Below are 25,642 nucleotides of genomic sequence, written 5' to 3' on the forward strand. Positions count from 1 at the left end.
ATAGTGTTGCTTTCCTTGAGAACTGTCATTCCCGACATTAGAACCCTAGACTGAAGCTATTAAGGATACTCAGGCTAGCTCAGTTATCTACAGGTCATGAGCTGTTCCAGTATTTAGTCTAGCAGTTTACTGTATTTCACCATCAGCTTGCACTTTGTTGCTATGAAGTCACAGTAAATTTTCAAGTTGAGAGGAAGGAAACTCCCACAATCATACTAATACTAGAGCTGGTCTTTAGTTCCTAGAGCAAGTTTTTAGTTCCAGCTGCCTCACCCAAATTCCTTTTGACTCACAAGGAACTAGTTACAAAATACAAGTATCATGCATGTAAGTACCAAGTACCATGCACCGTAAGTACCAGCATGCTACCTGGCTAATTCCTGCTAGGAATAAGTCTGGACGGAGTGCAGATTTGCTTGAACCCATTAGCTGCTCAGTATTTCAAGCTGAGCCCTTGAGTGCTGATCAGTACAAAACTGAGGTTAGTATGTTACACCAACACTTGGAGCACACCGGCCTGTATCAGGAAGGTGGACACTACATCTCTTTGACAGGGTTGTGAAATCAGCAATAGCAGACTATGCTTTGGCACAATTCTAAATAGTATATTTATCTCCCTTGGTCACTGCACTGTGATAGCAGTGGCAGTCTCTACTGGTTGGCATTTAAAGATGTTTTGCCCTGTTCAAGTAGAATTCAGTATGAGGTGGTGTAGCTTACTACTGCTGCTATGTATTTTATTGGAGAAGACACTAACTGCAGCACCTCCCCAAGCACAGGACCAAGGCTTTTCCAGTCCTGTGAACATAAGCATGTGACTGCCTTCTGCAGCACAACCTCCACACGTGACAGTGTGCTGATGTGTCCAGTGAAGAGACTGCAACTCCCTTTAAGTTAATTGCTAGGCCATCCACATTAGGTGCTTTGGCACAAGGTTTCCCTTTTCCTGCCTGGCATCCTTAGTTGTCAGATTAAGAAACCTGATGCTATTAGTGGTAGTGTATTACTACTAACCAGTCCCCACCCCCAAGATATTAAGACTAGAACCACACAGTGGATACTGCAGTTTTACATTTATAGTTGAACTTTTATAATATTCAAGATTAGCACAAGATTCATAACCATAAATTATACATTGTTATCTAAGTACATAAAACGTTAATGATACATGTATTTGAAGAGTGGCACAAAGTAATAATACATCCCTGTTGGCATTCTCAAAGAAAGAGGTGGGTGATGGACACGCTGTTGATACTACTGCAGCATAGCAGAACTGAGCCACCACACCCTGTCAAATTCAGGTGGTGCTGACTCTGCCCACCAGACAGGGTCAGAACATGGTGTGGCAGGAAGCCAATGCCAGAATCAGTTAAAGGTGCAAATAAAAAGTCAGGAGTATGGCCCTCCCTACTGCCTCAATATTTTAGCAGTGTGTCCCCCTCCCCAACCCTGACACTGTGCTCTTGCATCTCTAGTACTTTGGCAGCCCATGCACACTCCTACGTTCACTTGCCACACATAGCTGAGGTTTCCTTTAGTACCATTTAACGTCAACAAGTAACATGCTCTCTTGTTAAACAAAAAGGATCTGGGAAATGTTTGCTCTCTGGCATGAGAAGATTTATTTTCTCCAAGTCTCAGATCTACTCCAGAAAATATAGAACAGACTCCAATAGCATTGAACCCCAACAGCATTATTGTCCAGAAAAGGAAACTTTCCCAATATGTCTCTAAATATTCAGAGCACAAATATTAGAAAGCCCATTTTCTTTTGCACATAAGACTGCAAATAGAATGGGGTAGTCAGATGTACATGAGCTTTCAATAATTCATTATTAACGAGATGCTTCACTGAGTTGTTAACAACCCTGCTACTTCAGTAGCTTCAGCTAAAGCTTTAACAACTTGGTGCCAGGCAATTTCCCAGCTGCTTTCCATGGGCTTTGCAAAAAAGAAAGAAAAATATGCTCTCTTCCCCCTGGCCTCAAGCAGTTATTGCTATATGAGTTAGTGAAATAGTGCCTTAACTTCAGACAAGAGCCTCACAATGTCATTAACAAAAGCTGCCTTTCAGAGGTTGAAATGTAACCGGACAATAATCAATAAATAACAGTAACAGGCATCCTGTTGAAGTCTCCTCACTGAGCCAGGCAGCAAGTGTGTTCCACCAACAGAAGGTCATCTCTGCCTTTAGGACCATTGTACACTTCTTGGAGAAGTTAAAAAGGGATGGGAAGGAAGAGAACAGAGACAGTGGTCTGTCAGAGAGCTAGTTACATATTGAAACCATAAACAGGCGGCTGGGTGAATCCTGGTGCTGTGTATCCATATGGGAAGTTTGCCTGGGGAGGTACTGCACTGGGGCCTGCTGTTAGCATCAACTGCTGGCCTAGAACAGCATGAGAAAAAACAAAGTTAGTTTAAGAACCCAAGCTTCCCTAATGCTACCTGTACTATGGGACAAGATTATGAGGCTTTATCTAAAAATCAGCCACTGTGCAAGCATACGCTAACAAGTCACACCATTACTCAACATGCACCACAGACTGGGCACTAGGCCACCTGCTCTTGCTACTAGAAAACTACAAAGGCAAGGCAGGACTCGGACAGAAGATGAGTATCAACTGATCTTGAGGGCATGATAAACATGGCTTGTTTTGAAGAGACCATACTGAAAGCCAAACAAACTTGATACTATTTAAACCATGCATGGTCCAAACTGAAAAGTAAAGCAATTCAAGAAATAGTTAGGTCTGTTAGGTCCCACAGTCTAGAGAGTGCTGCAAAAGGTGTGAATGCATCTTGACAGATTTGTCTTTATCACTAGAAGCACACATGCCTCATGCATATGTTAAATTCAGGTTAACATTCATATCAGACAGTGACCTAGTCACATCCTTCCCTTACCAGCCACTTCTAGGTGCTTGTTAACAGAATGCCTCTTCAGAAGGGCTTCTAAAATAGCAGCACAACTTGACACAGCCATGTTTTTTTGGCTGCACTTGTCTTAAAGTGGGTGAGCTAGAAAGCCAGTCTGCCTTCCTACTTGGAAGAGCAGAAAGCAGACATTTCTCAGACAGGAATAACAAGAGGGATTAGCATGGGAAGTTATTCCTGGGGTTGGTGCACACCTTGGTGTCCTCTGTCCTGTTACCATCCTGAAGTTCCTAAGCTAGAGTTCTGGCCATGTAAGAGGAGCAATACTTTAGTTGAAAAGTAGAAGTACTGTTAAGAGTGAGATGTCACTTCCAACAACTTATGCAATTCATGTAGCAGAGACAATTTTACTATCTAGTTGAAACCAGTTTACTTGGACTGGAGGTAGTCATTTACATTACCTCCACAAACAGAAACCAGAATGACAATAAGTAATCAATTAAAAATCAAGTCTTTCACCTACCAAATACTATTGGAGTGGGTTCAGTTACTTGTTCCTCTTCTTTTCTTAGGCTTTCAGAAGCATCAAGTTTATCCACCTACATTGAAGCGAACAGGGAGATGTATGAAGGTCTTGTCTAGGAACTGCACCATCACGTGAGGCTTTCCATGCCTGGTACCTTAGCTATCAAGTGTTCCTCTTGTTAGTCCAAGTGGGAGACTACAAAAGTCTGTGTGTTCCCAGGCAGCTATGTTGTAAGCCTGCCCTCCCAACCACGTAGGTTTATTACAATGAACAACAGCTGTCAAGTGCAGCTGAGAAAGATCACCATTACCTTCAAGTGAAACACTTTTTGGGGGTCTATTGTAGTCACTGTTAACTATGACCCAGAAAGCAAGCCATCAGATTGCAGTTCCAAGGATCATATCAAATGGGCCTGATCTACATTGTTATCTATTAACCTGCAAGCCCTCTTCTATTCAATGAGAGCACCCAGATATTTGCAAATATTCAAGATCAAACTTTATGGATTTGATCTAGGACTACAGCCTAACCTGGGCTGCACGGTACTGGTTTAATTGTATTGGTAGTCACATAGAGACTCCTTTCAGAAGCAGCTCTAGAACCATCATGGAAAGTGGTCTAGTAGGATCAGCTTTATACAGATCCCAGTATCGTGCCAAATAAAGCTCTGTTCCTGCAAAACTCATTTGTGGGAGTACCTTAGTAATGCAGGAGCCCTGAACACAACTTTGAATGGGGGAGGGTGTAATCTGAGAAAGCAACAGTACCTTCCTTCTTTTAGGTTTAGCAAGCTCTATCTTCCATAAGAGAACCATTGAGACTTAGACTGAAGACTGCATGGCATAAAAACCATACAGCTTCACATCCAAATACAGGCAGTACTAACACCCTGGGCAAACCTACATTTAGCCCAATGCTTTAATTTTCAGCTGCTCCTCATCCTCCTTTCCCACTCCAAGAATCATATCTGGTGTGAAAACTGCTACAACAGCAGTCTATTATACTTTAGATATGTTATCTAGATCTGGTGTTTAACAGTTTCCTGGACTCTGTAAAGTTTGCAACTCTAATAACTTGAGTGGCAGTAGGTCTTTAACTAGTTCATTTACAGTTGTCAGCCTAACAGCTCTTCAGGATAAAACTAAATATTGACGTTATAAACACTATCCATATTACCATGGATCGAGGCAATTGAGAGCTACCAGTTGCAAACTAGTTATACCACTCTACTTACGACCTGGGAATCCCACTCTTGGATTAGACTTTCCTCTTTACTCCCCCATGAAGCATTAAGGAACTTTGAACAAAAGTGCAGTTACTCCCTCTGTTGGAGAAACAGCAAGCATGCTGAGCAGATACCCTGAAGAAGGGACAAGAGCAGCTCTCCAGGAAAGCCTAAACATCTGTTTGATTTACTGCCTAGAAGTGAAGTTGTTCAAAAGGTTTCCAAATGAGTGTTACCTTAATTTGTGCCTGGCCCTTTCTGGGACATAGGCTATTCTGTACTTTAACACCTTTTTATGCATAGAAGAAAGGTAAGTTCTAGAAGACATACACACCTCATTGATAAACTAGTCTTTTCTTTTGTACTTCTGTAGTTAGTTACATGACAATTTTAGACATAGCACATTTATAAAGCCCACTCTCTAATTCCATGTTCTGCAGTTAATTCAAACTAAATTAGTTCCACTGTAAACCACTTTCACCATGCAGATTTTCTTTCTGGCAAGTTATCCCGTATTTAGTACATGTGATTACTTGTAAATCCAACCAGCAGTTTAAAAACCATGATCTTAGACCTAAACCTCACATGGAAGAGTTCAGGTGAACTTGTGTGGCAAGTTTCTCCTCAGTGGAATATGAGGAGGAGGAAGAGTTTAAGATATGTGCAAGTACTTTCATTACACTAACAGGCAAGAAGCTTTATGCTACTCTTCAGACTCACCATGCCCAAAATATTGCACATTTCAGTAAATTTACAGCATAACAAGCAATTTGTACTTAGAATACAACCTGTTAGACAGCAACTGCTTTTGTTTACTTATGAACAACATCCTCCCTGCCACAAGATCTGTAATGTAGTGAACAGAAGCCCAAACACTCAAATCCTCCTCAATCACATGCTTCTGTTTCCCATGAAGAGGATCAGAGTCTGGTTGGATTTTCAAGTTGCTTGTGAATAGTTATCCTTTTAGCATTAGAAAGTGAACAGGAAATGAGTTAGAGCTAAATTACACTGCTCTTCTGGCAGAAGCTACAGCTAGATTCCTGTAAAAGAATCCTAGGATATTGAGGGACACAAATGAACACAAAGAGTTTGAAATCAGAGTGTCACCTTATAGAACAGCCCATCAACCTGCAAGAAAATTCAGAGTTTAATGAATACTTTTTATTAGAGGCAATCTGAAGCAGTCACTTTTAGATTGCTCACTTTAATGAAGTGCTTTACTGTGATGTCCTATGCAACCCTAGAGCCTTCTAAGGAAGGATCTTAGCTTATTATCTTAGAGCTGTTTGAGACAAGCATTTCAGGACCACACAGGATCAGAATGCCCCTTCTCTCAATTGAGGACTAGCTATTGGTATCAGTACTGTACAGCCAGACTACACATCTAAAATTCTGTTTTCCTTTTAAAACAATTCTTCAGCAGTCTACTCCTATGGCTGATGGAGGAATAGCATGTACTATTATTTACTCAAAAGCTATTTGCTCCGTAACAAGAAAACAGAGTACCTTTCATAGTTACACAAAGTAAAGAGTGATACAGGTTGTCCTCACCAGGTTTTCAGCTTCATCAACTATGGAGCTGCTTTAAAAAGAACAGTCGCTTACGTCCACTGTTAAAAGCAAAAGTTTAGCTAGACCTCTTTCAAGTCCCACTGCATCTGTAAGTTTTGCTATCTAGCCTGAAGCTATTACACCCACAGAACTTCATAGAAGACTTAATCTATGAGGAACAACAATATTCCAAATACATGCAAAGAGCTTTGGTTTGCATAAATGCTAATTATCCAGCAAACTAAAAGTCTTAACTCCTTAGCCTACGCAATACTCACTTTGGTAAGGTACTCTCTCATCACTTGGATGAAATAAGGCATTGCAAAGTCCACGATGTTATGCCTCCATGCCAACTCAAGGACTACATCTGGGTGCAGCAAGTCATAACACGTGAAAAGGCAGGCTGCAAAGCACTCCTGCTTGCCTTCTTCCAGAAACCACTGAAGCAGCTTCTCCGCTAGTTCTGCATCTTTGGACTCTGCAGCATACTGCATAGCATCCTACAGAAAAGAACAACAGTTAGGTTTGACCCTTGCCTGTCAGCATCTTGCTCTACACCTTATGTGCCAAGCTACAGTACATACACACAGATAAGTGCTCTTATTTTGAGGCAACCCAGATACTTGTATTATTATCCAACAGGCTTTCCTTAAGTACTTGAAGTGGCCTTATGAGATTTCGCTCAGTTTTGTAGCAGAGAAGAGAAACATCTTTCTGCTGCTAGATATTAATGATCACCCAGAGCAGAAGAGATTATTGCATAAACTACTTGCTATGCAGCAAAACAGAAGACTATTTGCTAGCTCTTCTACAGAGTAGTCAAAAACTGGCTCATGTGAACTCAGTATAGGCTTGGAGGACTATACCATTGTAATCATGTTTCACCTGTACCCTTACAAGGGCATAAGTCTTCAGTTCTATGGGAGGTGTTCCATACCAATACAGAAAACTGTACAGAAGCCATTGATTCTGACAGATTTCAGAGTACAGGATAACACTATGAAATTAGATTTAAGATATGCATTTGAAATTGCAAACATTTCTGCTCCAAGAGTCTTTCCTTAAACTTCAAGTAAAGGGCTAAGACTAATTAGAACTTCAGATCTGAAACTAAAGACATTCAGTATCCAGGAGATCTGTGCTTCATAGCTCAGGCTTCTTTTTGATAGAGAGAAAGGCTGCATTAACTCACCTTATACAGACGGTCTTTCTTGCATAGCTCCACACTCTGTTTCCAGCGGTTGTTACCCTTATACAAATATGCTGCAATACGCCTAAATTCAATTAGTTCATGCTTCTCCAGACGCTGAGCCAACGTTATGTTATCAAAGTTGTCATAGGCATCAATGGAAGCTCTCAAACCCTGTTTGAGAGAATTGTTGTTATACAAGCTTCCCAGATGGGTGTAGGTGAAGACTACAGTAGCAAGTTATCTAAGCATGGCACACAAGTGTTTAGGTTCTACCCACTGGACATTGATGCTATGGCTATAGCTTGTTTACCCTGAATATTTTAAGTGTCTCTCCAAAAAGATGACTTTTAACAGAGTAAGATGCTGACTTGGTCATACTAACTTCACTTGACAGAAGAGAAAAGCTAATTACCTTTAGAAGACAAAGCAATGTCTTCCAAATAGCAGCCAATGAGGCTGGAAGCAAATCTGTTTACAGAAGTATTGCCCAGTAGAGTACACACCTGATACTGACCTTTGAGAAATCTGTTGTTCCAAGAGAAATAACTGGCATCTGCTTCATTCACAAATCATCAGTGTCCCAAGACTCCTGCCCACAAAGGGTCTGATGATTCCACCCCTGTTACCACTGCACTGCAGAAGGTCTCTTCCACTCAGGGGAATTACTCTGTGTCAGCTGGGGAACAACCAAACTATGGCCTCTTTGTCAGAGAAAGAGGAGCACCCCTCAGGCCTAGCAATCTATTTTGTGTAGCTCACCTGGTAATCTTCCTCTTCTGTTAAAAGGTTGTTTAGAGCTTCATTAACTCCTTTGTTGTTGTGGTTCTGGACTGAACGCAAATAAGGCTTTACTAGAAGTAGCTGATTAACCTGGAATTAAGAAGTTTCCAATACAAGATTAAGTATACCAATTCTGACACTTCATACCGATACATTTATGTACTTTCTGAAGGGTTATTAGTTTAACTTTTGTACAGATTTCATTAGCCTAATAACTGTGTGATTATGTTTAACAGCCTACTGTCATAGTTCTTAGGCTATACTTGCCCCAATGCTAACCAAGAGGCCTCAGGAAGTCAAAACAAACAGGAGTTAAGAGCAAGGACCGAGAAATTAATGAGTAGAGAAGATATCTTAACCTTTAGAACAGAAACATCCTAGCAGGAGTGCTCAAACAAGGATGATAAGAAAGAATCAGTTGGCTATACAACAGAAAGGGCAAACATCCAAGGAGAAGAAACTATCCTCAGGAGACCTATGACCATAAGGGAAAAAGGAGTAGGGGGCTAACTTCCTAAACGACCACCCAAGACCCCTGCACATGCATAGTGTAGTTTTGCAATGCCAGCATTATGTAAGTGTAGTAGATAGGTAGGGAGGTGGAGATTTCTTGGAAAATGCATGAACATTCATGTCTTAAGATATATAAAGGATGAACTTTTGTTTCAGGGTATGTACATTAGGTGGAGCAATTCCCCCAGCGCCACAATAAAGAATGCCTGCCTTCTAAAACTTCAAAGTAAGTGTTAGAGGGTTTTCTTGCCAACTTTTTCTGTAAGAATACTCCTGAAGCAGGTTCCCACTTGTTATTACAAGAGTTTGTGCTTACTGTCAGGGCCCTTCAAACAAAACGTCTGGTATTACTAGAAATAAAATAAAAACAGCCTCCTAGGCCAATTATGCTAACTCCTCCAGTGTTCCTCAGATCAAGACAGGATTGGGCTGCTTCTCAGGCCTTTATACTGGAGGTAAAGCCACCTGCTAGATGTCAACCCTTTTTCCAGCCAGAGACTAGAGTGCCTTAACTTCAACACGAGAATTTCTTGTTCATCTACCATCTCCCAAACTCACCTTTGAGAAAAAATTTACTGTCCTGGTATGATCCAATCGTGGAGATAATACAAGCAGGAGGTCATTGATCAGCAGAGGTTTGTAGTCTAAGTAGAACTGCAAGGCTTTGTAGTACAGCTCTACATTGGCCACCTGCATGGTTAGACACTAGTTAGTACTCCAAACACAAGTAAGCCTATGCTGCTTAGTTTGAATCACTTAACTCAGCACAAAGTTTATTTGACTCAAATAAAAGCTCAAGTTTCTTTCTAGAGGCCAGAAGTGTTCAATCTTATGACTACTTCTTGTGCCACCTGCTTCCAGATAATGAAGTCACAAGCTACCAGGGGTAGTACAAACTAATTCTAACCCATCGACAGTTAGATCCTGGCACAAGCAGCCCACTAGAGTTAATGTGACCAGTTGTTGAACTCCTAAAGCCAGTAAAGGCTGTAGCTTTAACCAGTCTTTAAATTGTTGCCTTGAAACCCGTAAGACCAGTAAGAACGCGTCCAGTCTCAAATCCTGTCTAAACTATTAATCAATTCACACTATTTGCTGCACTCATGGGACTGCCCACCCCAATTCTCACATGAGACAGCTGGAAACATTTGCAGAGCTCTTTCAAGAGCTGTTACAGCCTCAGACTAAGACAGCAGTCAGCTCAAAGGTATTAAGGAGGTTAGGCCTCTTGCTTGTGACCTATGATCCAAGCAGTCTCTGAAAACATTCCGTGCTAGCTGCTGCCACTCAAGAGAATGTGCTGCACAGCAGAAAACAAAAAGGTATAAGACGAGATTAATTCTTGTGCTAAACTGATTGGAAGCTCTTTTAAGTACAGCAGGAAAACTGAGCAGTAGCTTAAGCAAACTCATTTTCTAAACAGCAATTCTGTTATACCTTTTTGCCCCGTTCTGAAAGACTTTCAGGACTTTGATGCAGTTAACTAGTTACTTACCTTGGCGATTATGTCTTTAAACTGCCCTTCTTTCCAGGCATCAGTGGGATGATTCATCATAGTAATTATTGCATTGTCATACTCCTCATACTTGTCATAGAGGAATACAAGTTCTGCCCACAAATGAGCCTGTTCTGCAGCTCTGAGCACCTGATAAAACAACAACAACAACAACAACAACAACAAAATCAGTCAGTTTGATTCACTGACAACTTCCCACCTTCACTTGCAGCACAGCTACCTTACTGCATACCTTTGGAATATTAACTCTAGACCAGAAGAGCTCCAGATGTTCCCTCATTTTCTGAGGCTTGAATTTGGAGTATAAGATGGCAAGTTCAGTAAACATTCCCATGTGAGCACGCTCTAAGCCCAAAGCAGCTTCCAAAAGGGCAATCAGTTCTTCAAAGTAGCCACGATCCTAAATGGTAGGAAAATAAGGATTAGTTGCAAATTCATGACCAACTGGCACATAAAGCTTGCTAAAATGCATTATTTACTTAAATTCAACATGCTTTGCTTTCCTCTCCAAACTGAGTGTGCTTAGATTTGTAAGACAGGATTCGAATGAAGCAACAGAATTGTAGGAGGGCAGTGAAAACTATCACCTTTCCATTTACTACAGAAAAAAAAGCATGCAGCTATTGGGAAATGGAGAAAGAATGAATTTAAAGATCATCCCCACAGGGTATCAGGGTTTATCTGTAACCACTTTACTAGCAGATATAAATATGCTATCTAAAGCCTTCTAGGATACTAGCAGTGATCTAACCTGGTAGTAACTGATCAGCTCTTCAAGTTCATCAGCATGGATGACTATGTGTAAGCCACAGATCTGTGCCAAGCGGAATTCTTTTCCATCTACACAGGCAAAGCATACCTGTAACGAGTTAATAGTCAGTTAACAGAATACAGCAATGCTTATTTATTGTCCTTAAAGGGAAATTAGCGAAACTTTACCAAATTTGAGGGTTACATACAGTTCCAAATAGGTATTTCCATAACGTTTGCTCTAGAATTAACGTGTCTGCCATTCATTTTACACTGTTTTGAAATTAAGCTTTACTATCTTGGGCAAGACAACAGCTTATAAAGCTACAAACATACTCTGTAGCCAGAAACAGTTAGCAAGCCACCATCAGAACTGTAGATAGTTAGGAGTTAAGTCCTCTTTAACTCCCACATTAGAGAGAGCAGAGGAGTCCAATTACGCTCTAAAGCGACATACTCAGAAGCAACAGTAGAGCACATTCTACAGATTATTAAAAAACATGAGTTTAAGTTACCTCCTTCCAAGTCCTTGTGCTGTTGGCTTTGCGACCACTGTCCACTGCTGCCTGATACTCTCCAAGGTGCACCAAGGTAGATGCCAGGCGAGCAAAGTTAGATACGTTGTTATAGAGCAGTTTTGCCGCTTCATACATCCCCTCTTCATAACAGCGGTCACCAACCTGGATTAAGAGTCCAAGGTAAACAAGGTAACAGCAAGAATCAGGAGTCAGCTAAACAGCAAGTCATACATGGGAACTGTGGATCAAGACATACCTGCTGTATATGGGCATTATTAGGGCCACTAATAAACTCTTCCAGTTCTGACAGACGATTAGTTTTTGCTAAAGCAAAAATAAGTTCCGTCTCTACATAAGACTCTCTAGCCTTCTTCCTGGCCATCTGTAAGAACTTGACTAGGTCCTCCCAGTTATCTTGAAAAGAGAACAGACATTTAAGATCCTCTATTTAGTCATTCTGTATCACTCACCTTGCCCACCTTTGGAACAGTTTTCACTAGTAGTCTCAAGGACCTCCTCCACCACAATATTAAGCCATTTGCATCAGAGTTAAGGAATTCCCTGCTAAACATCGAGTCACCTTCACATAAGGTTGAACTTCTTGCAACTATTCTACAACCCAGTTTGCAAGCAATTCTGCCACATACAGCTAAATAAATATATTATACTTGGCTGTATTTTACATAACAGTCCAAATTATCTCCACAGGAAGGTCTACCTTCAGTGTAGCAACACAAGCTTGTTGACAAGAATCTCATTAAACATCAACTCATGCATTCCATGTACTGACTGCTCCCATTTCCTCTCAAACAGAATTCTTAAGTCTCAAGAATCCCTGCTGCTTGATGTCAATGCAATAACCCAGCTCACACCCAAGCAATCTTAAGTTTGAGGATGCTTTGCCTTACCATTTCTATTTGCTGCTTGAACAACTTCCATGTAGGCAGATGGATCATCTGCCTTTATATAAGAGTCAATAGCTTCTTTCACCAAGTCCTTCTGGAGCTGTGCTCTGGCTAGCTGGCTCCATACTGCTGGTTCATTACATCTCTCTGCGAATTCATAAGCACGATCTAAGTTGCCAATGTGCTCAATCAGCACCTGTTTAAAATTGAAGTTGCAAGTTAAAAAGCAAAGCTTTAGAACATTGTCCTTTTTAACAGAACTCTTCCTTCAAGTGCATATGCCGTTCTGTGTAAGCTAACTGTTTTTGAAACAGCCTTTTCTGTCCAGGGAAGTACAGGCAGTGAGAACAAAACTCATTTTGCTATTGTTTCTCCTATGCCTTACAGAAATCAGTAATGCCTAGTAACATTGCCTAAAGACAACACCTAGTAACATTAACCTCTTCTGCACCTTTCAGGTATGAACAACCAAGGGAGCCACACTGAAACAAAGGCAGCACATCCCCCCAGTGTATAGTGCAACACCCCAACATTTTTGAATACTTTGAGCAGATCAGCCTCCAAAGTTATTCTGATTTTGCTTTGCTATTCTTTGCACATAATCTCACTTCCTCCTGCAACTTGGTATCATGAGCGCTGTAGTCTTAAGTCTCAGTGATTTAAGTGACAATTATTCCTTGAGAATCCATACAACAGTACACTTCCCATCCTCTCCATTACTACCATTCTATACCTCCATGCAGGAACCACACCTCACCTGAACTGCTGAAGTATTAACATCAAATTTTCTGAATATAGCAAAGGCTTCTTCATATAGCTCATTACTGATGGCAATATTCGCAATATCTGGGGCATCATAATTATCCAGCCGATTGATGTATTCCATCACACGAGTGCGATCGGCCTTAATGGCAGTCAGGATCAGCAGATTCTGGAGATTCCTTTGGTTAACAGAAGGCAGAGGCTATAAGCAGTGCACGGTAACACTTGCTTAAGTGACATGTATTGTACATGCAAAACCCACACCCACTTGCTGTCACTAGCAACAAACTTTCATTCCCAGATTGAGAAACACTGGTATTTGCCTTCAAAAAGAAATTGCTTACCAGTATCTGTGTTCTTTTCTCAACACATTACTGCAAACTGCATAGTGTGAACTAGCTCTGTTCTTAAAGCGCAGGGCATTCTTAAATGTGTATAATTGGGTGAAAAAGCAGAATTTAAAGTGATTAGGTCCTGCAACCAAGAGGCCCACCAATAACTTGGGTCACTTCACAAGGCACTGAATAGGCTAAACTCGTGGACAAAGCTGTCCTCTTACCTGTGTTCACTGAATACAGAGTTATCCAAGACAATTTTTTCCAATAACTCAATCAGTTCATTAGGCAGGTCAGCAGTCATGAAAGCTTTCACAGTTACAGAAACCTCCTCTGGATCCTGCGTCTCTGATAAAGCTGTTTGGACAACCTGGATTTGAAGGCAGGAGAGTATTAAGTCTTCTCCCCAAATGAGATTTGTAGTTTACTGGAATAGATTGGCAAATTAAGGCTTCAGAACTTTAAGAGTATTTTGTCACAGACAGCAAGAAAGAGCTACTTCTATACTGGATATAGCTATTAAAGTCACACCTTGGGTCTGCACAGGGAGCAAATTCACTAGAGGTAGGTCACCCACAAGACAGACATAATATCTTAGTGGAGACTAAATTTTTTGACCACGAAGGTCAGAGTTAATACCTGCCACTCAGACACCTACAAATTTCTGTATGGTTGAGATGGGGCCTCAAGGGACCTTGTGGGGCATGACAGCTACTTTAATGCTCCATAATGTTTCCAAAACATCCTGAGGTGTCCTCATACTGAAAGCTTAGCCTTTGTGCTGTACCTGGTCAATAAGCTGCCGCCTGAATGGGTTGTTTTCTTCCAGAACATTTGCCCAAAGTTCAGGGTCCTTCCTGCGTACCAGATAGCGAGCCTCACTCTTAAACAGTGAGTTCTCATTGCAGACCTGAAGGAGAATTTACAGATATTGGCATTATGTTAAGGGTTAGTATCACAAGATACATAGTTAGTTTAGCTAACTATGAAGCAGACAGTCTAGAAGACTGACTAGAACTAATTGCTGACCAATGCTAATGCCACAGACAAGTTCTTACCCAACCTCTGATCTGGAAGGCTCATGGAGAAGGTCTCCAGCAGAATTTCTATAGCTTCTCTTGGTTTTTGCCCAACACAAATACTGTGACAGTGGCTTCACAGTAACTATTTGCATCTGAAGTGAAGACCTGCAGAAGCCTGAAGAACTGAAGTTTTAAATCTAGAAAGGGAGCCACTTGCCCGGGCAGTGTTAAGTAGTGAACTGAGGAAGGGCACTGGTGTTTAAAGCTAGAAATAGGTTATGTATTTGGTGTCATTAGCTTTACACTAGAAATGTTCAAAAGTAGCAAGTGGCTTGGACTCCCCAGTTAAAATGTGATGGGTATAGAGTAAATGTGACATCTCCTATAGAAGTGCAGCAAGAGTTATGATCCTCTTAGTACCACTAGCTTCATTTTCCAATTAGAAGACTAGAAACCTGAAGGGCCTATTCCATCTTCTACCAACAGGTTGTGTCTTGTTAGTATCCAAATTAACTCTTGGAATATCAAATACTTTGCTGTGAGCAAATTAGTAGGAGCACAATTTTACTTTACATTGTACATCTGTTAGTTGCAGCAGTTGAGTCCTCTTCTGGGAGGGAACAATGTCTCAAGAATAGTTCTTACAGAGGAAGATCTCTTCTCCATAACCAGAAACACCTGCTTAGAACATCAGTTCAAGGAAGAAACTGGTACTGACAGGTTTTTATGATTAAAATCAGAATGTTAAAGCTTATCCTGGCTGAAGTTTCCTAGCAAACCAACTCAGAGCCACCTTCATATTCTGAAATAGAAAAGGCAAATGTAGCCAGCTTTTTTTTTTTTTATTACCACTACAGAGGAGGTATTACTCCAAAAATCACTGCTTCAGGCTGGAAAGTCATCTACTTTCAGCAGCAAGCCTAGGTTATAACACCATTCTAACACTCATAGGGTAGGCCCTGCCAGGGAACAACATTTACTTCTTTTGAAACAGGGCAAAACAAGCTAGTTCTTAGCCCTACACAGCTGACATTCTTCGCATATAGTAGTTTGGAGGTGCAGGTAGGAGGAGTGTGTTTTCCTTCTCAGCCGCCAAACAATCTGGTGTTAAGCTTTAGTGTTCAGTTTGAGACAAGGACATGTTTGGAGAACCCTGTGAATTTCACTTGCCCTTGAACTTCCAAGGGAGGTTCTAGGAATCAACAAGCTTAAGACAGGAGAGGAATGCTATCTGAATAAGTCCTTGCAGTTTGATTGTCAACATTTATATTCCTCACTTCTAGTTAATTATTGGAGCAACTCTAAGTGTCAGCCACAACAAGGAAAAATTACAAACCCCCTTGTAGTTTCAGGGAAGCTTTTCCTCCTGCTGTAGAGACAGACTAGATGACAGCTTGCCCCTTCTGCTGATAAAGTGCTCAAGGCTCAAAAAAAAAAAGTCAAGTTAACTGGTTTAACAGTCTGCATATTCATTAGCTGGGCCCAGTAAGCAATTTAATTTTGAGCAGAATCGGTGGATGAAAGACATGAACAGCACCTTGAAGCTGCAGAGTTACATAACTTTAATTCAGATATATAGCATAAGAATTCTTCTCATCAGCATAAAGTTACTATCTCCATACAGGAGAATCCTGCCTAACTCAACTCCTGAGTGAGACAAGACAGGATTCTGCAAGCGTTAGACAACTAGCCAGCCAGGCTTCCACTTCAGGCAGAAAGGAGTTCTTTAATATGTTTATAAATGCAGTTTTGCTAACCTTTATGAGTTCCAGATCACATTGCCCCCTCTCATAAGCAACGCAGGCCAGATGAGGGTCTCTCTTTTCACAATATTTGCCAACTACACGGCTGTCATAGTAAGGATTCTCACGAAGGAACCGCTCTGGATTATTATTACTGTCAATGTAGATTTTGGCCAAGGCATTATGAGTCGCAGGTTCTTCACAGCCTTCATGAATCCTTGATTCAAGCCATGGCAACAGCAACTTAAGCCTTTGAAGAAGCAAACATTTTAGGTTCGTAAGTCAGACTGAGGTATGCTTGACAGCTATCCATTAATACCTGGCCTTCCCTTCAAGCAAGTCTGCTGGTCAGACTTAAAAGCAGACTCAGACCAGCCAGTTATTTTTAATGAGTCTTAAATGATTGGAGGCCAGATCTGCAGCTTAACATCAGGGAGGTTGCAGATGCCACTGGTTTTGCAATCTTTCCTTTCAAGTCCTGTTGTATTAGCTGGCTTTTCACACTTAAAGCCATTTGTTCATTTTACAGGTAACTACAAACTAATTATACAAGCTGCTGTGTGCCTACAAGACTGTCAAGACATTTTATCCAGATTTACTCCAAAGGCACATCCCATGATTAGCTGTACAGGAACTTAAGCATTCAAAAGCCACGTTTTTCACCATGCAGTGCTGTCACAACACTCCTATATGGTCCAAATAATCAAGAGACTGACTAGCAAATCTAAGCTGCTTTTCTATAAAGCAGCAGAAAGCAGTATTAGTATTGTATCATTCAAAATTGCCTCATTCATTTTGGGTATATACCAGGGTCAGGAAAGCCCAACACTGGTGTCTGCAAATGCATTTTCATTACCGATTTCTTTTTTCCACTTCAGCCACGAGCTCATCTGTTGAGAACTGGCCTCTAACCACCATGATCAAGTTCTTGATGACATCTTCAGAACAATCCACATCAAGAAGCCCTCCAACCACTGCTGGTATACGGCTAGGATTCACCTAGAATATGCCACCATCATTGAAATTAGTTATTAGCTTTACTAATAACCCACCCCAGTCTTCCACACGGGGAAATTCTAGTCAACAATTTAAACTATGCTTTAGAGCAGTGAATTTTAAGGTACTAATACATTTGTATATACATTCCAGGAAAAACTACTTCTAGGTTTGTAAGACAAAAGCTTATTGAACAGCCTCTGCACTAGAAGTGTGAGCACAAAAGACATAGCAGATTCTGCTTTAATCTACTAAAAAGTTAAGTTCCTTCTAAAGAAAGAAAGGGCAAGAGCTTAAAACCGGATTCTCCTTACCTTCTGTACATAGATCTCTATATACTTCTGCAAGTTATTGCGGTATAAGTAGAGCACCAGGTCATGAACAAAGTCAAATCGATCACAAACAATGATCAGAGGAAGCTGGTCTGTGAGCTTTGCCTCCTGTATTTCATGCAAAAAAAAAAGAAAGAAGCAACCACCATTTGTTGAAGTGTTTTCAAAGCAGGAAAATCTGACCAGGTCCCCTTAGCACTAGAAGTGCCAATACATTCAAATTTAAGACTGCCAAGCAGACAATTGACTTCAAAAGCAAGTTATCCACTATAAATACCAGGTGGCCAGTCTACCAGTTGAGATTTAAGTTTAGGCTTCACGAAGTGCCACATTATGCCTTCATCTCTGGCTTCAAAAATGACAATCAATTCACGTATTAACTCAGAAGACAGTTGCTGGACCAAGAACTTAGTAATGCAAAATGAAGTGGCATATCAAATCCCACTTTACCAGCCACAAAGCATGCAAACTGTTGTAGTACAGGTTGACTCCAGTTTTAATAAGCTTTGTCTAGCCAATATCCCTGAAAAAGCTCCTGCTGAATACTTCAGCATAGTCTTGCTTTCTGCCAACCTGGATTCACCTATTGTCAAGTGACAACACATTCATGAGTTCTGTACAAGTTACATCACACAAGCTAGTTTTAAATGAATTGTGAATTTGGGCTTGTTTTCCCAGAGATAGCCTAGAAGGACTTATTATATGCCTGGAATAGGACGAGATTCCTATTCCAGCTACACAGTAGACTACTCACAGCCATGCCAGCTAAACCTTGAGTTGGTATTTCCCTCTATTAGAAGGCTGTAGCTCTGCAGCTAAGCAAAGCTTACAGAGGACTGCTCAATCCATTGGACAGAATATTTACCTTCAGGAAGTTCTTCACTCGTTCTGGGTTATAGCAGTTACTTTCACGGCAGATTCTTTCAACTTCCTTTATCTGACCAGTCTTGCAAGCTGCCTGAATGTATTTGAAGTGAACGTCTGGATCCTGGCTGAAGTTTACAATGGAACCCAAAAAATAGAACAGTCCTAGAAAGAGTCACATGTTTTTAACACAGTTAGAAGGGTAAGTGAAGCAAGTACAGATTGTTACGGGCTTCAGCTTGTGACTTATAACACTTCCAAGAGTAGCTTTCATTTGATTACAGGCAAAAAATCAGAAGGATTTTCTCCCCTCTTTCAGGTTTCATCTTTCTTTCTGATCTTTATTCAAAAGGGTTAAGAAACTTTCTGGAACAAAGCTATCCCTAGAACTCAGTGTGATGAGCTCACTCTCTAAATGCATCCAAAGGTCCAGCCATGACAAGTACCTCTCCCACAAAAAGCTACAATCCTTACTACCTGCTTCAATCAAGTACTGCTTCTAAAGTTGCTTCCCTCTAATACTGTACCTTCATAGCTTTTGAAAGATTCAAAAAGCTCCACAAGTGACTGGGTACCAAGCTGCTCATGGTATTTAGAAGCAACTTGCACACAGAGCTGTAGGTTTTGCCTAATGTTTGCTGACAGCATGGCACGCAAACACTCCACAGAGTCTTCAACTGAGAGAGAGCCAAAGAAGTTCACAAGCCACTGTAAAGAGAAAGAAATTTTACTCCATAACTCATACGGGATTTGACTGACTTCTAAAATGTGGCAACTAGCCAGAGTTTCTACCCCAGCTACTAGAGAGAAGCCTTCCAGGCACTAAGACCAAAGACCATATTCACCATCTTTACAACTACAACAAAAATACAGTTTGGAAGTAAGATTTGAAATGCCCGCCTAGGAAACTGAGGGCAGATTTAAGCCATTGAAAGTATAGATTACAGTTTAATCATTAACTGAACAAATGTTCTTGAATCACAGCTACATGTGCTACTTCAGTACCTACAAACCATCTTATAGCGGCTGCAGGGATTTTAGGAGCTACAGGAGTGGTCACTTCACTTAGGCTTCCACTTGCTTGCTCTGTACAACAGACTTACCTCAGGATTCAGGAGGTGAGTATGAACAACAGCACGCTTAATATCATAGAGATCTGTGTAGTGTTCCAAAGCTCGCTGGAGCAAGCCTGCCTTTTCACACAACTGCGCAATATGAGCACGATCATAGTGTGTAAACATTTGGTTTCCAAGAATGGCATCTGCAACCTAGGAGATTACATGTCATATTCAGACTGTCAAAAGAATCACAGCAGCTCAGCCTAAAAGTTGTTGAAAAGTCACAGCATTGACTCATTAGTCGTCTGATGTTGCTAGACTATTTGTAGGTATCAATATCAGACATCATATCCTTGTGCAAGCCTACTACTGTCTCCCCTTCACCTTTTTGAGGAATAGGTTAAGAGGCCTTACCTGCGGGGCATGAATCAAATTCATTTCCAGGAGACGAGTCTGAAGGTGGCCTTCCGCGGGACGGTTATTTTTCAGGGCATCCAACAGAAAGGACGTGCACTGCTGGATAAGACTGTTCTCCATGAAGACATCCACAATCTGTTGAAATTGATCAAGTTAGAGACATGTGTCTATGTAGACACATACACATTTATCCATATATACTAATGGCCTGACAAGAAAGGCAGCTCATGGCAGCACCTAGCATGCTATATTCCCTTTGTTTTCATAGGATTACTACCATGGTAATAGAGAAACAAGTTTCACACTTTGTTTTCTTTTTCTCTACAATGTAAGAAGCACGCTACTTTGAGCTGTTACATCAGATTTTGCCACCCACTCTATTTAGTTTTAACAGAGCATGTAACAACCATTCCTTCCCTCTTGAGACAGTTGCTACAAGAACAGCTAAGATTTTTTTCAGTAGCTTCAGTTATTAAATAATGAAAAACATTGCCTTATTTCTCTGTCCATTTAAGCAGAAGTGGCCACTGGCAGCCAGCACTCAACTTAGTTTTACTTGTTCATTTTCCTGTAAATTCTCTGCATGGGAAGAATTAATGTATGCTCCACTAAAGCCAAAAGTAGGAATTTTCTAAATGGACAGTAACACTCATTATTACTTAGGCTAAGACTGTGGCAGATTCACTATCAATATTACAGTAATAAGCCAGAAAGGTTCCGTGGGAACTTGAGGACACTTGCCTCAGACTTAACAGTAATCAAACTTGACTAGAATAGTTTAGTCACCTTTCTAACCAAGCCCACTAAATACCTGAACTGGTCTTACCAGTCCCTAAAGTGGTACTGTGCTATTACCTCTGCCTAGAAAGAGACCAGTACTCTTGTTGTAGGCATCACCTGGTTAATGTTAGCCAGTGGCTCCTCATCCTGTACCAGCATCTGAGAGAACTGCAAGCCTTGCTCTGGACTGACTCTCATCACACTTCTCAGTAAGAAGATCCAGTCTGGGGTATAGCCAACCTAGAGATTTCAGAAAGAGTCATGCATGTCTGGAAAGGTTTACACACCTTTTAAGCTTTCTGGTTCTTTAGCATAGGCACTATGAGTTGCTCTGAGGTTGCCATGCCCATATCTCACTTTCCAGGAATTCTTAGAAAAAAGCACTACTTGTCTGTTCACATAGAAATTCAGTATTCACCTACTTAGTAACTGAGCAAGAAAAACGTCCTGGTGCAAGTAAGACGACGGCTAGAAACAAAACTTTCAACAGTCTTAAGGCATTATCTATCAGGTAAGCTCCTAAACTTACAAGCGGACGTCAGGGAAATTGTTTTGTAATCCAACCAAAAAAGAAAAAACTGTCGTATGAATTTAGGAAGAATCTTATCTTTATTCTCTAGAATAAGCTTAAGCCAGTCCATTAATTTGATAACGCAAAAAATTCTGCATGTTCTGAATTTTATTTTTTGCAGACTGCTCAGACCTTAGTCATACACTGATTTGCACTATGACAACGAAGAAAACACTGTTTCTCAATCTTACCTACTTATCAGTTTTAAGTGACAGAAATCAAACTTATCTCATGGAAGATAACTTGAGAATGTGCACATGAAACATAAGATAGTCTAGCAGTTTGTGATAAACAACTTTACCTTTTTAGCATACAGCACTATTTTCTGGAACTGACCAGTTTCAGCAAAGCACTGAATCACTTTGTTTGGCACATTAGCACGAAGATAGACACTGAGTGCAAGGGTTGGGTCAGCGGTCTTCACCAAGTCTCCCAGCTCCTCCGAGCACTCCAGCTGAAGTCAGAAGCAATATTTTATCAAACAGAAGAATTCATAGATGTAGTATCAACAAAAGTATTGTTCACACTCAGCCATTACAAGACAACAGAATTAAGCTAGTGTCCTGCTGAGCCTACCTTGTCTTCCTTCAGCCACTTCTCTAGAAGCTGTTTGCGGCCCTGCTGTAAGACAGGGCGACAGAGCTCCAGAGATTCAAACTTGTTCAGCTGTCCCTGGTCAAGCAATATTCCAAAGTACTGGAGCAGGGGAGAGGCCTGCCCAGGCTGAGCTGGCACACTCTGGAACTTCCTGATTGTATCACTGGTACGTAGAATTCCCTGAAGAGGCACAAGATAGAGGAGCAATACTTAGCGACAGCTAAATAGTATTAGTCAAAAAACAGGCGTTGAGCTATACACTGAGGCATCTACTCTTAAGCCTTCAGGGTGGAGATCTTTATCAAACCAATGACATTTTAGCAAGAAGTCAGTGGCCACAGCAAATCCAGTCTATGGTTGGAAAAGTATAGCAGATGCTCCTTCAATAGGATACAGGAGAATGTATTTGTCAGAAGCAGCAACCGAACTACAGAGAACTAAGGCTAGTATTGCAGCAGTCTAGTTTTTTAATGTCAAGTACTGAAATGCAAGTGAGCTAAGTAAGTCCACTAAGCCAAGGCAACTCCAAGACTTCTAAGCTTTAGCTTTGGAGTTTTACCTTTGGTGCAGATGCAGCTACTTTAGCAGCATCTGCATAGCTTCCTTGAGCAAACAGTGTGTTGAACTTTCTGGCAAACAATTCTTCTGCCCCAGCCAGATTACTACGTATAGCCATACGCAGTCCCAAGTCAGGATTCTGGAGAACACTCGTAGCATAGTTCACTATGTTGTCTTCCTCCACACATACGGAAAGCACCTGGGAAAGGACAAAAGGCCTATGTGAGGAATACTGTCCCTTCCACAACTATCATATAGCAACCAAATAGCTACGCAGTCCATCAGTGAAGTAGATTAAAAACACAAGTGCCTCCCCCAGCAGTTCTGTACTAGGAAAGGTTAAAAACTGACCAATCAAATAGTTATTCGCTCCCTTGATGTTTGTTGCATCAAGTCACTCATTAGGTTTGTTACATTCCATTTGAGCTTTAGAAGGCTCAGAAACAGAACACTGGATTTGTTACCTGTCCTTTTTTGTTCACACCAATAATGCCTGAGGTAGGTTCATGAGGAGCTGTGACAAAGATAGTATCAGCACTAATACGGTTCATGTAGATGCACACTCCAGACTCCAAGTCATACATGTGGATATATCCATACTTTGTGATCAGGTAGATAACACCATGCTTAATTCCAATCTGCCAAGAGATAAGTCAAGACTAAGATTGTAACAGTTAAGACAGCTGCCTTTAGCCTAGTCACAGGACAGTACTGCAGTGACATGCCTTTGCACTGACATTAACAACAGATATAGCTTTGGGCTTCTTCCTTACAGACTCAAAGCAATGAACAGCTTTCCTGGCCATCTGGAGCCGTAGCTTCACTGAACAGAGAGGTTGAAAGGAAATTAAGATGCATCTGCAGCAACAGACATACTCCCCACTTTAATAAGCCAGGCTGAGGGAGAAAGTTTGGGCATGGTTAGCATCCTAGTCTAGATATGTCAGTACAAGTTTACGTTGAGAAATATTGGGTAATCCCACTCTTCCAACAAGGCCTACCCAAAGCACCAGCAGAACTTAAACCAAGCTCAGCTATTGAGTAACTCCAGTTTAACTGACAAGTCACTTAAACTGGGGAGGCTTTCAAGTCACAATGGCCTTCAAAATACTTCCACTTTGGACCAAGTCTTCAGAAGTTTTGTTAATTAAGCCTCAAGCTCAAGTATACAGCCACATGAATCCTGCCACATAGACAACTTGCTTTGTTTACCTCAGTTTATTAAGGTATCTCTTGGTTCATTTATGAAGCTGGTCTGTTAGATTGGTCAGCAGTTGCACGCCCTGGGACAGTTTGCTTTTAACATGCAGTTTCTAGTCCTACAGACATGCTAAGTGAATATATGACAAGCTGTCAAGACAACCAGCTAAGTTCTTTCCTAAATTAGCATCCCAAATTGCCTTTTCTGTACTACTACTACAGGAAGTAGGCTCATACAGGACTCCCCTCTCCATTTGTCTTAGAGTGACATCTACTTAGATGAAATAGACGTCTACTTAGATGAAATGAATGTAGATGAAATGCCACTTTCATGTGAAGCTACATCATGCACCATGACATTCTTATCTAGAACTCCGAGCACTAGTAGGGAGTTCAATAGCCCAAGTGATGTTAAAGACATTCTACCACAAGACACTACTGAGGGGTTTTTTGGGGTTTGGTGGTGGTTGCATTTTTTTGTTGTGGGTTGGGGGGATACGACGACTTTGCTTGCTTGCTTTTAACTACAACCCTAAGTTGACATATCTGGACAAATACTGGAACATCCTATATATTTGAGTTTGAGTTACTGTTTTAATGTCCAGGATACCTCCCACAAATCTATTAATACCCTTCCCAGAACTAGGAGGAATGACAGAAAAGCACTAGTAGAAAGCATTCCTTATGACAGAGATGGCAGCTACTTGCCAGGCTATAAAGTTGATTTTTGGGGGGGCAAACATTTACCTGCATTGCCACAGGAAAGTCTGTCTGTGCCTCAGGTGGGAAAAACACATCAACAGCTTTCTTAACAAATGGCTGATTTCCAGTAGCTGGCTGACCTACTTCAATTATGTGTAGCTAGGAAGAAAAGAGTACATGTCACAAGACTGCCTGCAAGTATAGCCACATGAAAGAAGTTCCTCTCTTCAGATATGCTACTGAAGTCACATGCCACACTTGGATGATTAATATCTGCCCAATCCTGAACCAATACAGTCTGGGGAGCTGTGCCCCACATATTTATTAAAGGAACAAGTTTTCCAGAACTTTGATAAAGTAAAAGCCAGAGAAATTTAAAAAAGAAAAAGACATACTTTCTGTGAAAACAGACTGTATTTCTATTCAAGGCAACTTGTTTAAGACATTTTGAGTGAGACTTGTCAATTCATCAACAATTTGTGCAGGACAGGACTAAGAAGTTAGACATTTTGGTGTTACCTCAGTTCTTTACAGACCGCTCAGCCATTGTGGCATACAACTGCTACTGAATTCTATTATCAGTTTGATGCTAATAACCTACCTACAGCACTAAGGCTCATCTAGTCTCTTTCTGTACTGGAATCAAGTCGTAAGAGGCTGCTCAATGACAATTTCATACACATAAAACACCACGTAAGCATAAATTGAATACCCTGAGTTCAGTTCTTATTGCATCTACATTTGTTCTTATGTCTAAGCCTGAGACTTTTTGCAGTTTCTATCCCACTGAAACAAAGCATTTTGATGCTGACCAAATATGCTGTGCACACAGTTCCCAAGCTGCTCTTCAGACAGCATACACTAAACTGTGTGATCACTGAAGTTCTGTTAGTACCAAGTTATGCTACAGCAGAACAGAAAAACAGTTGCAGACTTTACCTTGCCACCTGCAGGACTCCTCACAGCAAAACAGAAGAGGGTAGAAGGTTTGGCATTTCCCTCTATTTTGAATTCTGCAAAAGCTGCTGCGTGGCCCTCTATAGGTTGGGAGACTTTTCTATCAACTGAGTACAGCTGCATTGCACCAACCACACGATTTTGCTAGAGAAAAGAAGAAAGGTCAGCTTTTGGAGATAAGATTTCAAATGTTTACAGCAAGACTTTTGGGACAGTAAACCAAAAAGCAGCAAATGCCTCCCATCCCCTCCTCCAATGTTTTAATTGTTTCAGAGGTCAAGTTATTCCTACACAAAAGATATTTCTGAATTTTCGATCTGTAGAAATCAAAGTTAAGAAACCATAGCAGCTATTAAGTGAAGCAGGCCAGGGCCCTCCTGAGAGTTTTTATAG

The 25,642-nt window shown here is 41.0% G+C and overlaps 1 protein-coding gene across 2 annotated transcripts in view; it reads right to left on the minus strand.

The window, feature by feature from the left end:
• Window positions 1-1,603: 1,603 nt before the first annotated feature.
• LOC104614180 (clathrin heavy chain 1-like) overlaps window positions 1,604-25,642 on the minus strand; it is a 28,730-nt gene continuing 4,691 nt past the window's right edge. For both annotated transcript variants that reach the window (XM_010290362.1, XM_010290361.1), the window contains 29 exons: window positions 25,232-25,393; window positions 24,338-24,451; window positions 22,855-23,028; window positions 22,392-22,589; window positions 21,812-22,012; window positions 21,537-21,689; window positions 20,782-20,904; window positions 19,882-20,019; window positions 19,513-19,677; window positions 18,937-19,117; window positions 18,411-18,574; window positions 17,528-17,653; window positions 17,074-17,216; window positions 16,233-16,467; window positions 14,241-14,363; window positions 13,678-13,823; window positions 13,114-13,297; window positions 12,360-12,552; window positions 11,708-11,865; window positions 11,449-11,613; window positions 10,935-11,042; window positions 10,416-10,583; window positions 10,163-10,312; window positions 9,226-9,357; window positions 8,134-8,244; window positions 7,375-7,545; window positions 6,461-6,682; window positions 3,401-3,476; window positions 1,604-2,389 (listed from right to left, as the gene is read on the minus strand). In XM_010290362.1, coding sequence (XP_010288664.1) covers window positions 2,274-2,389; window positions 3,401-3,476; window positions 6,461-6,682; window positions 7,375-7,545; window positions 8,134-8,244; window positions 9,226-9,357; window positions 10,163-10,312; window positions 10,416-10,583; window positions 10,935-11,042; window positions 11,449-11,613; window positions 11,708-11,865; window positions 12,360-12,552; window positions 13,114-13,297; window positions 13,678-13,823; window positions 14,241-14,363; window positions 16,233-16,467; window positions 17,074-17,216; window positions 17,528-17,653; window positions 18,411-18,574; window positions 18,937-19,117; window positions 19,513-19,677; window positions 19,882-20,019; window positions 20,782-20,904; window positions 21,537-21,689; window positions 21,812-22,012; window positions 22,392-22,589; window positions 22,855-23,028; window positions 24,338-24,451; window positions 25,232-25,393 — 4,500 coding nt within the window. In that variant the 3' untranslated portion in view covers window positions 1,604-2,273. The remainder of the gene's footprint in view (window positions 2,390-3,400; window positions 3,477-6,460; window positions 6,683-7,374; window positions 7,546-8,133; window positions 8,245-9,225; window positions 9,358-10,162; window positions 10,313-10,415; window positions 10,584-10,934; window positions 11,043-11,448; window positions 11,614-11,707; window positions 11,866-12,359; window positions 12,553-13,113; window positions 13,298-13,677; window positions 13,824-14,240; window positions 14,364-16,232; window positions 16,468-17,073; window positions 17,217-17,527; window positions 17,654-18,410; window positions 18,575-18,936; window positions 19,118-19,512; window positions 19,678-19,881; window positions 20,020-20,781; window positions 20,905-21,536; window positions 21,690-21,811; window positions 22,013-22,391; window positions 22,590-22,854; window positions 23,029-24,337; window positions 24,452-25,231; window positions 25,394-25,642) is intronic.

Source organism: Phaethon lepturus, unplaced genomic scaffold (assembly GCF_000687285.1).
Source record: "Phaethon lepturus isolate BGI_N335 unplaced genomic scaffold, ASM68728v1 scaffold10547, whole genome shotgun sequence".
Taxonomy (NCBI): domain Eukaryota; kingdom Metazoa; phylum Chordata; class Aves; order Phaethontiformes; family Phaethontidae; genus Phaethon; species Phaethon lepturus.